At 42.5% G+C, this 11,768-nt stretch overlaps 1 protein-coding gene across 1 annotated transcript; it reads right to left on the bottom strand.

Moving 5' to 3' along the window:
• Window positions 1–10,377: 10,377 nt before the first annotated feature.
• On the bottom strand, window positions 10,378–11,234 carry LOC114623300 (eukaryotic translation initiation factor 1A, X-chromosomal). The gene has a single exon (XM_028769966.1). It carries the CDS (start codon window positions 11,080–11,082, stop codon window positions 10,648–10,650), a length of 435 nt encoding a protein of 144 aa, XP_028625799.1. The 5' UTR covers window positions 11,083–11,234; the 3' UTR covers window positions 10,378–10,647.
• Window positions 11,235–11,768: the final 534 nt, after the last annotated feature.

Raw genomic sequence — 11,768 nt, 5'->3', positions numbered from 1 at the left:
CTCTCTCTCTCTCTCTCTCTATTTCTCTCTCTCTCTCTCTCTCTCTCTCTCTCTCTCTCTCTCTCTCTCACACACACACACACACACACACACACACACACACACAACTAAAGAGTTAATTTATATCTATTTATGTATATGTGTGTGAAGATACGCCATGTGTATATGGGTGCCCCTGGAGGTCAAAAGAGGGTGTCAGGTCCTCTGATACTGAAGTTACAGGTGTGTGGAATGGGTGCTGAGAACCAAATTTATTTCCTCTGAGAGGACAAGTACTCTTAACTTCTGAGCTATTTTATAGCCCCTAGACATTATTCATTACTTTTTATTCTAAAAGAAATACTTGAAATTTAAAAAGTAATGTACAGAACAATGATACCATTTAGATATGAGAAGAAGAAAATTACACACATATGTACAAAAGGATAAAATACTCCCAGGTGCATAAACAAAATAATCTATTGTTTAACTGATGAGAGGACCTGTCACACTTGAAGATTAGAAAGATTTTACCTTATCACAGTTTGAGATTTTTTAAGTAAATCATTAATCACTTCTTTTACTGTTGAGATTATAGCATAATTATATAATTTCCACCTTCCCTTTCCTATCTTCAACCTTCCCATAGCTCCCTCTTTGCTCTTTCAAATTCATGGCCTCTCTTTCATTAATTGTCATTACATATATATGTGTAAATGAGTATGTGTGTGTGAGGGTGTGTGAGTGGAAATATATTCCTAAATGCGTAACTACAACCTGCTCAGTCTGCACCCTGTTACCCATCTGTCAAATTCCAGGGCTGACCATTTGGTACTGGATAACCAGTTGATGTGCTCTTCCTTGGGAAAGATTATTTCCCAGGCTCTCAGCCTTCCTTAGTTGGCAGTAGTTCTGTATTAGCACTGAAGCCTCAGGAGCTTCTGGCCTGCACCACCCCCTTTCACGATAGTACGTCTATCACTGTTGTCCTCCTCCAGCTCATCTTCAGACATGTTGATGAGAGTTTAATAGCCTTCAGTATTTCATTAGGTTCCAGTACCAGGCATGACTTCCCAATAGTAGAACATGTCTTAAGTCCAATTAGAGAACTGTTATATGTGAGGCATTGCCACAACAAAATGTCACACTGCTCATGGTTGTAGTTTATAGTGTCACAGTGGATAGGACTGTTCATTGCTTTGCTCCTTTGAAAGCTTGCACAGGACCTTCTGGTACCATGAAATATAGGCCTCAGGGAGGGACCCTTCATGTCCAATCCCTAGGCTTTGAGTTTGAAGTCCATAGTATCTTCAGAAATAGCACCTTACCTTCCACTTTCGAGGTCTAACCACAGGCAATAACAATAGGCGGTATGTTTGGGAGTTTCTCAGACAACAACTTAGAAGGGACTTGCAATGCCTGGTTTTGGAGTTTTGTTAGATGGCCTTTGTCTCTTAAAGGGTGCACTGTCAGTCCATGTTGAAAAATACATTTAAAATATATATGCATATTTATGCACTGACTTATGTGCATTATAGTTGTTTTTAGGTAAATAGCTAATGATATGATTCCTAATGACTTTGTCAGACACACGTAACTATTGTTTTGCCCGCCTTTTTTTGTATTTATCTCACTCTCCTCTTTCTAACTAGAGGCTCCACACCCAGTTTTTCCATTTTCACCATGGACCACTTTTTTCTTAAGAATTAGAAGTGTTAACTAGGGATATAGATCAGCGTTTAAGCCTTACCTACAATGCTCAAGACCCTAGTCCTGAAATAGAAGAAAGAAAAACCTCAAAGTACTGTCATCAAAGTACCTTCAAGGTGGATAATCTTTTGTTTTGTAAAATGCTTCACTGGAGTAAACTGAGGCCCTGTGCTCTAAGAGGAGGAGGAAACCCCCCTGTGAGGCTGCTACAAATCTCTCCAATTCAACTTTCTAACTTACACTTGCAAAACATATGAAGTTAAAGGGTTTATTATATTCATACATCTGTAGAGAGGGACACACCACACCATGGAGGGCATTGTGGAAAGAAGGCAAGAAAGCAGCTCACCAAACAGGTAGGGCCACTACAGTGAGGAACACAGACAAATGCATTTCTTGGCATCCTGGATAGAGGACAAGCAAAGAGCATGAGGGAATCTGATGCTAATGCATCAGAATGTCACCTGGTCACAGAGAAGGGAAAGCAAGAAAAGGAACTTGTGGTCTGGGCCAATCTTATCACATTGACGCGTCTGTTTGTCTATATGGATTTGCTAATGTCTTGATGTGGGAAAAAATGTTGAGATAATTTTAAAATTTTCACAAATTTGCAATTCAGGCCCCTATAGTATAGACTGAAGCCAGCAGCAGGTCAGGAATAGCATGTCAAAGATGGGGAATAGAAGTGTGTCAGGTTACAAAGACACATTCTGGAGATGGCTGAAGTGCCCCTTGTACTCTTAAAGGTGATAGTTTAGATGCTTTTAGATGGTAGCATTAGCTAGGTGGGCCTTGGTCAGTAAAAGCCTAAGGAACTGGGCCCAGACCTGTATATTCACAGTGGCCTCTGAACTTAGGGGCTTCTCATGCTGCCCAACCCTCAAGTGATATCATGGTTTATATAATTTTGTCTCCAAAAGTCATGAATCTGTGTAACAGTAAGAGGTGATGGATCTTTTAGAGGTAAATAGGTCACAGGGGCCTCACCTTCATCAAGAAATTAATATAGCTCCCATGAGAGTGAGTTCCTTATCTCAAGAGTAAATTGTTATAAACTGAGTCCAACTTCCTTGGCTTCTTTCTTACCATGTAGACAAGATGCTCATCCTAGTTTATTTGTTTGTCCATCTGTTATTCCTGAAGCAGGAAATACTTCTCACCAAAAGCTACAAAAATGCTGGCCCACAAACTGTGAACTAAATTTAAAAAAAATTACAATATTTATTCCATTAAAAATAGCACTCAACCACTTAGGGTGCTCAAATGGGAAGACCCTCTCCTCTGGACTCCCAAAGGGAGTTCTTCTAGAGCTGGGTCAGTGAAGATTTCCATGCAATAACCTCATGGTATAAACCTATGGCCTCCATGGAGCACATATAGGAAGGCCAGCCACATCTCTGATGAGCCTGCTAAGCATGGTGACCCTAGTGGGTTAGCCTCATTATGGCACCACATTCCTGTCAGCGGGCTGTGCAAGCTAAGCTGAGCCCACCAGCAGTCACCCTCAATGAACATGGTGGTGCCTAGGAAGGTTTCCCCCTGCATACTCCAATGAAGAATGAGCTGAAAGTATGAACAAGAAGCGCAGGGCCCAGAAATTGGACAAGAAGGGGCAGAGCCAGCTCTGATACAGGCAGTCAGAAAAATAGACCATTGAGGTGTCCAGCATTACCCATCAAGTGGAACACCACTGTCTGGAAGGCCTCAGCACTGAGTGTCTGTGGTCTTATGTTGCAACTCACCGCTGGCTTGTGACAACTCCTCTTAGGCAGGTGAAATGGGAGACATTAGATTGCATTTACCCTATGCCATCATCAGGTGCTGGGCTTGTTGGAAACACCATTGTACTGCTCAAGGGGTGGGAGAATGCAGACCAGGCTGGGGGCCTCAGCCAGAGTGAGAAATAACATAGGCTGTGGCCAAAGCCAGGGTTCCCTTACTCTCCAGCATCCAGTCACTGCTAAAAACTGCTTAGAGTCAGGAACAGAGAGGGGCCCACAGGCCTTTGAGGAGACCAGGCCAGGGATTCCCAAACTCCTAGAGCCCAGACACCACTAGAAGTCATGAAGGAGTTGGGAACAGAGGTGGCCCATGGGCTGAGGACAAGCCCAAAGCCAGGGGATGGGAACGCTGGCTTAGCTCATCAGCAATTGTCATAAGCTTAGTAGAGATTGTCTGGGAGCACTAAGGGCCCTTCTGAGGGAGACAGGTGGTATGACTCTATACAAGAAGGCTTTCTTCATGATCCCCATTGTGGTTCTTGATGGAAGAGACAATCTTTGGTTCCAAACTATTTATTGATTGTTCAATGTGGAAAATGGGTACATACCACCTCCTCAGAGTGGATGGAAGATTAAATACTTTTTCAGGAATGAATGTCCGAGAAGGGAACTTATTGGCTAAACCCTCAGGTTGTCTAGATACCTCATTAACATGGAGAACTCTTTTCTGATCTACACATGACCATAGGTCATGTTCCTATGTAGGGAGTATGGTTACCTGGCAAGGGCCTGATCAGAAGCAGTTGAAGCTCCTACCATCCTCTGGTGTGAGGTGCTGGGGCTTCCAACCCACTCAGCCTTACCAAGATTCCTGGCATGGTCCATGGTCCCACAAGTATCCAGTGGGGATCACTATACATAGTAGACTCTCAGTCACCATGGCTCACTTCATGTGGTAACGATAAAAATATAGATGGTCACAATAATACCTCAGGCATAGGCCATGGACAAGAAGAAGAAATACATAAGTCTAGGAGGCAAGTAGGTCAGCCAGGACATTAAGTTCCAAAGTAGGCTGATCTCCATGCCCAGGTCAAGTCAGGGAGATGTTGAGCCCAAAGATGAGACTATCAGAGGAAGAACATGAGTTCCAGGAAGGCAGAGTGGAATCTCTACAAGGACCACGTGGAAATGCAGCCGAGAGACAAATGCAGAGCAGTGATGCTAACAGGACAAAATTCAGATTAAGCCAGTCCCTAGCACCTGCTCACCATGAAGTAAGGCTTGGTGGGATCAAGTATGTGAGTGTGGGTGTTGGGGGTGTGGGTGTATACCTGAGTGGTGCCCTCACAGATCCTCTTGTGGGTTCTCACACCACCAGGAATAACTGTAGAACAGCTAGACATGCACACACACACACACACACACACAACACACTCCTGGTGTTACCTGTAAGGCTTAGCATCCGTTCCCAGCCACATTCTCCACTTTGGAGCCTGCAATGTAACCAATCCTGCATGGGAGTGGCAAGGCAGACATGCTGACCAACCAACTCTGCCCCATCAGCCAGAAAAAAGTTTCAGTCAGGGTGGCACAATAATAGAGTAACTGGCCTTTCCAACCTCCAAGTCAAGAAGAAAATCCAGAACCCAACTCAAGGGATAAGGAAGACCCTGGAGTTTCTAGGGATGATCAGAAGGCAAATCTTTCCACATTCGATACTCCCAATTGAACCTATCAGCCAAGTACCCAACCATATGTTTGACCATAGTGTAACTGGAAATAAGCATACTTCTGCTGTCTGGGAGGATGGACTCCATGGTGACGTGGTCTGTAGGTTTGCAGATTGTTGCAGCACACCCACTATGAGGGCCGAATGACCCAGAAATAAACATGCAATATGCTATGAAGCCTTCTAGTCCTGGATCTTGGATTTTGTGGGTTTGGGATTCTCCAGGGACACCAGCAACCCTGGATGATCAGGCACTGTGTCCTCATCGGGAAGAAAGGAACTGTGTTAGGAACAGCCTTGATACCAAGTGGACAAATTCTCTAGTCCTGTATGTTAGAGAAGGAGGGTGGAAAAAGAAGAATGGAGAAATCTCAGGCTAGGAGAGTGTGCCACAGATTGGTTAGAGCCTTGCCCTGAAGCACACAATAGGACTGGGAAGTGCTGATCTTTCCACCAGAAGTACCAGCAGGTATTGTGAGCAAGGGACATGTGAAATGGAAGTGATGCTGAGGACAAAAGCTGGCCTAAGAGAAATAAGTCCTTCTTCCCAAGCTGATACACTTCTCACCCCAGGAAGGAGTGTGCCGCACTACCTTATCCAAAATACATAAGGAACTCAAGAAACTTTATATTAAAAAAAACAAATGGGGTGCAAATCTAAACAGAGAATTCTCAAAAGAGAGAACTCAAATGACTAAGAAACACTTAAAGAAATGTTCAACACCCTTAGCTGTCAGGGAAATGCAAATCAAAACTACTTTGAGATTTCATCTTCCACCTATCTAAATGGCTAAGATCAATAATATAAGCAACAGCTCATGCTGGTGAGAACAGAGCAAGGGAAATACTCCCCCATTGCTGGTGGGAGTACAAACTTGTATGGCCACTATGGCAGTTCCTCTGGAAGATACCACTCTTGAGCATTTACCTACCACAGGAGCACGTGCTCAGCTCTGTTCATTGCTGCTTTATTCTTAATAGAAAGAAACTGGAAACAACCTGTTCCCCAACAGAAGAATGGACAGATAAAATGTGTTACAATTACACAATGGAGTATTACTCAGCTTTTTAAAAAAAAAATGGCATCAAGAGATTTGCAGGTGGATGGGTGGAACTAGAGAAAAAAATTATCCTGAGTGAGGTAACCCAGACCCAAAAGGATACATATAGTACGTATTTGCTTACATGTGGGTATTAGCCATTAAATAAATGGTAATCAAGCCACAATCTGTAGACCCAGTGGAGACAGGCATAGAGGAGGGAATTGGGGGGTGGAGGTACATGGATCTCCCTGGGAAATGGGAAAATAGAGTCAGTTTAATGAGTAGAATGGAGGATGGGGTGAGAGGTGACAGATAAGAGAGGAAAAAACAGGTTGAAAGACAAATGGGAAATGGGCTTAAGGGTGAGGATGTGGGGAGAGATGGCTAGAATTGAAGGGGGATGGAGAGAGAATGGGGGTTCAGGATCAGGTGTGGGGAAGGACAGGAGAGATGGCTGGACGGCCATAAAAATGAAGTGAAATCTGTAATTGATGGGGGTGAGGAGGTGCAGAGCATCTGCAGCATGAGACAGAGCTCTTGGATAAGGGAAGCACCCAGAATCAATGAGGGTAACCTTAGCTGTGACTCATTACATTGGGGATGTAGAACCTGAAGAGGCCACCTCCTGTAGCCAAGAAGGAAACCTGATGGAGCCATAGAGACATCAACCTACCCACAAAACTTTGAACCTAAAATTTATCCTGTCTACAAGAAATGTAGACATGGGGGATGGAGCAGAGAACAACATGACTCTTAATGATACTTTAAAAAGAAAAGGGAAAGAATAAGAGAGAAAACAAAAAAACTAGGATCTTCATACACCAGAGTTCTAGTGTGCATGGACTTACTGTACAGGATTTATTATCTTGCCTGAATTTTAGCTGCTGCGTTGTGCAAGGTAAGCTCAACAAAGCCTAGAAGGTCCACTGTGATCCTGAGGTGTTTCCTTCTGTTGATAAAGACCCCGGCTAGCCCCAACTTCCAAGAGAGAAGCCCTGCTGCATTGATAAACAGTAAAGTTAGGAAGTGTAACCTAGATGGAGATGTGCACACACGGGGCCTTTTCTTTATAATGAGCACTGCAGATACCTGCAACTCCCCTTAACAGTCAAAGAAAATGGTTTTTAGAGTTTACACCTCTAAGCAAAATTAAAGACAAACCCCATGGCCTGGTTCCTGGCATACTGGGGTAGCTGCTGATTGTCACAAACAGGTAAATCAAATCATGTGCTCCCTAAACTTCTCCTGCCTTTTAGGGTAGATGCTTCTTACCTAGAAAGAGATCTGAATTCCAAGTGATCACTGCTTGAAGGTGCAAGAAAGATTCGATCCAATTATTTTGGTTATTATAAAAACAAAAAAAAAAAAGACAAAAAAAACCCTTGCTTCACTTCTGCCTGTGAATGAGAATAAGTTAAATTTAAGCACATGTTTTTCTTACTCTAAAAAGGTGAGGTACAGAAACCTTTCTAACATAAACCAGCATAAATTTGCTAAAATGAACCATGAAAAATCTTAACAAAAGAAGAAACTTGCTGGTGATTTTAACAGTACTCAAATCTCTACCATGTCTAAATTCTATTCTCATACTAGCAGGAAGTGAATGGACCGTAAGGAACTATGAGTGAGAATAAATGAATCTTCACCAGCAACCTGTCTCTTTCCATGACAACAGCCAGATTAATTAACATCCCTTTGGTCAGTTCAAGCACCTGGGTTCCAGAAATACAGTTACTCCTCTAATCTTGGTTCTAATATTTCCCATATGCCTCTTAAACACCAAATAAATAGTCCTCTCTCCAGACATTCATATCGCAATGGCACAGAAACTCACACTGGAAGCTATTTTGTTGCTGAGGTTGTTAGGAGCGTCCTTTTGTGCTGGAGAGATGGCTCAGTGGTTAAGAGCACTTGCTGTGCTCCAGAAGACCCAGGTTCAATTCCCAGCACCCACACGGCCACTCACAACCATGTTTGTAAGTTCAGTTCCAAGGGATTCCACACCTTCTTCTGGTCTCTGAAGACATCGGTCACGTGGTTCACATGTATACATGCAGACAACCATTCCTACAAATAAAATAAAAACAAATCTTTTTTAATATTATTTTCTTCTGGTCCTACTTTAAGGGAAGTGGAGGGAGATATAATCAATATACATTGTATACTGGAATGAAATGTTCAAGAATGAATAAATAAAATAAAAATAAATAAATAAAAGATCTCTTTCAAAAGGACAAAAAATAAAATATTCCTAATAGTGACAAAAGATGTTATCATCTTATGAGAAATTTGTTTATCAGGACCTTCTTGTCTATGACAAAGCTGGTAAGGGGGAAGTGAGAATATCAGGAAATGACAAGAGTGTACAAGAAGAGGAAGTGCTGGTCTCAAACACGAACAACCTGCTGACCAATTCTGCTAGCCCCAACAGTGAGAACCTAAATCACCAGTCAGTTCACACACAGAGCCTCAGCACAAACATGGGCCCCAGAATAAAGCCCAGCTATTTCCACTGCCATGCCCAGAAAACCAAAAATAGACAAAACTCTTGGTAACAATGGGACATTCACCAACTGAAAACATGTACAATACAGGCTTCCTTCTGATTTGCACAGATCTCAGGTAGGACTCTGGATCAGATATATAAGACACGGGCAATGCTTTGTCTAATCACATTCACTTTACACTGACATCGTGTAAGGGACAATTTCATGGGCCAGGCTGCATCTTCACTGAGACGTGCAAGCAGCGTGTATCCTGTGGCTTGATCCCTCATTACTCCTTAAGCAGTAAGGATGATGTGCAGGCAGCTTCTGATTTTCCTCAGGCATAGTAGTCACAAGTTAATCAATGACACTGGCCACTGACGGCAGTGACTTTCTTTCCAGGGGATACTTAGATATGCAGGCACAAACATGCATTAAACTGTTCTACCCCTCCATTTGGACATGGACCCAGCAGAATTCTATCCAGTAGCAACCACTCCTGCCAATACTGCTTATTTTGAATAAAATCCTGAACTCTAGAGTGAGTATTGTTTGAGGAATTTGACACATTTAAGGAGAAACAGTAAAATCTGAATAGAAAATTAGCATACAGTGTTCAGAGTTATTATCCCATCAAAACAGCTGTTCCATGCAGTTTCCAGACAAGTTTGAGTAATGCATTACATCAAGCTAGTCTGAAGCTTGCTATGAGTAAAGCATTCTTTGTGATACCTATGTAAACACAGAGACTTCCTCATCTATCAGCAACACTTTTAAGAGAAGGATTCTCTCCTAGAAGCTGTCCAGGAAGTATATTTCTCTGGGCCTTAGCATCCTAACCCCGCATACCACAAGTAAACTTACTTGTATGCAGAAAATTCAGTTCAGAAGTACAAGAGTGAATGCTAATCAGTGCTTACAGTGCACTTGCATAGGACTCTTTCAAGGGTCTCAAAATAATGTTATGTAATAAATTGATATTTTTGAACTATCAATTCCAAATTTGCATCACTTTTTCAAAGAAAACAATCAGAGATGTGTCGAAGGGGTTTGCTAGAAAGACTGCCGCTATGGAACTGGTGTCTGACCCCAAAAAATAAACTACCTAGAAACAAACCTATATGAGATTCTTGCATAATTTATGGAGAAACTACATTGACAATATTTTACTGTCAATTAAATAGCATTAAATACTTGGGAGTGATGGTCCGTGTCTATCATACCCAACACTCAAGAGGCAGGCATAGAAGGATCACAAGTTCAAAACTAGCCTGGGGTACCCAGTGAGGCCATTTCTCAAAACATAATAAATAATAGTATTAATTATATCCACAAGTAGACAGTCTTTATAATACCACATTGGGGAAGGGGGGTTGATATTTTGTTTTTGTTTTTAAGTTTATCCAGGATGGCATGATGGTACACACCTCTGATTTCATAAGTTGAGGTGATGGGAAATTCATAAATGTGAGGCTTACCTGAGCTACACAGTGAAACCCTTGTAAACACACACACACACACACACACACACACACCCCTCTGGGTTGGGAGGCACTGCGTGTGAGAAACAAAACAGTCAAACACCTTTGAGACTCCTTTTTCCTTGTTTTTACACTTCTCAGTAATCTATAACTAATATGTGTTCATTTTGTATTCACATGAAGACGCTTCTTTTTTTTTTTTTATACTGAGTACAAGGCAAATGGTTTTATTCAAAACACCCATTTACTTACTAGAAGGGGAGTAGGAAAGGCCTTTTTTTCTCCTTAAATGGTCTTCTTAAGGATCATTAAATTGAATCAACAAAGTAAGCTTAGCTTATCAGTTAAGATTATCAGTTTTGAAAGACTGTAGTATCAAATCTGCCTCAACAAATTACTAACATGATGATGGTGAAAACTTTTCTTTGAGGTCTATGGCCAGATTCCAAACTTGAAGGACAATCTTCAGGAAGACTGGAATGTAAAATGTTGAGTTTAGATATCATCGATGTCTTCATCATCATCCCCAATGTCATCAAACTGAATTTCATCATCATCTCCAGGACCAAATGTATCAGTTTCATTGATTTTAGCATGCTCCGGAAGCTCGCCATAGGCCTTGAGACTTCTAGCTTCATCTGCGTTGTATTTTAAAATGACATCAGCTTTGTTGTCCTGGTAATCTCGGAGGCCCACCAATATGATGTCTGAGGTATTTATCCAAACCTTTTTTCTCAATTTCCCTCTGATGTGGCACAGCCTCTTTACACCATCGAAACACATGGCTTCTAATCGTCCATTTCCCAACATTTTGATTACCTGAGCATATTCTTGTCCATCTTCCTTGAACACAAGCTCTCGCTTTTCAGATTCATTCTCATTCTTTCCTCTACGCCTGTTTTTACCTCCTTTTCCTTTATTCTTGGGCATGGCGGCAAAGACCGGCTGGCGGCGTGTGGGACCTTGCTAGGGCTGGTGGCAGGAAAGGCGGTGGCTCAGACGGGCGACGCTGAGAAGTGCGCGGGATGAAGACTGTGCGGGAAGTCGAAAAGCGTGCTCGGGAGAGGCTGGTCACCGGTGCTTACAGAGCCGCCTGTGCCCACGTTCGGCAGTGGCAAATGGCGTCGCGGCAGCGGTGAAGACGCTTCTAAACCATGAAATAAATTGGAATAAATTGGAATAAATCATTTACTGGAAGTTCGGTGCTCCAGGGGAACAAAGGTGTGCAAATTAAGATACTTGGGTACCAGCTTTGTGTTTAGCAGAACTGTATGCGGTTAACTAACTCTGCTGTGTTGCTAGGGATTATGTTTCCCTTTGCTAAGTGATTGAGATCAGGAAAGGTTTTCCAGGAAGCTGTGGTTGAGTTGCTAGAGGGTTGAAACTAGGAGCTGAGTGATGAGATTTTGTTCAAGGGATAGAATGTAGGCCACAACACCAAGTATTGTGGAGACAATGCGCTAGGAATTCTTGGGAATAAGAATCAACAAGGACTGCCATAACAAAGGCAGAGAAAGTGTCAGTCAACCCATGTTCGGTGCTGTGGGCACTGCTGCCCAGTAGGCAGGGGCTAGTGATGATGCAGCATCTGAGAAAGCCAAATGCCAACCCCAGTC

This window comes from Grammomys surdaster, unplaced genomic scaffold (assembly GCF_004785775.1).
Source record: "Grammomys surdaster isolate TR1022 unplaced genomic scaffold, NIH_TR_1.0 64, whole genome shotgun sequence".
In the NCBI taxonomy this organism is placed as follows: Eukaryota; Metazoa; Chordata; class Mammalia; order Rodentia; family Muridae; genus Grammomys; species Grammomys surdaster.
The sequence above is the reverse complement of the archived record's forward strand: the minus strand, read 5'-3'. Positions and strand labels throughout refer to the sequence as shown.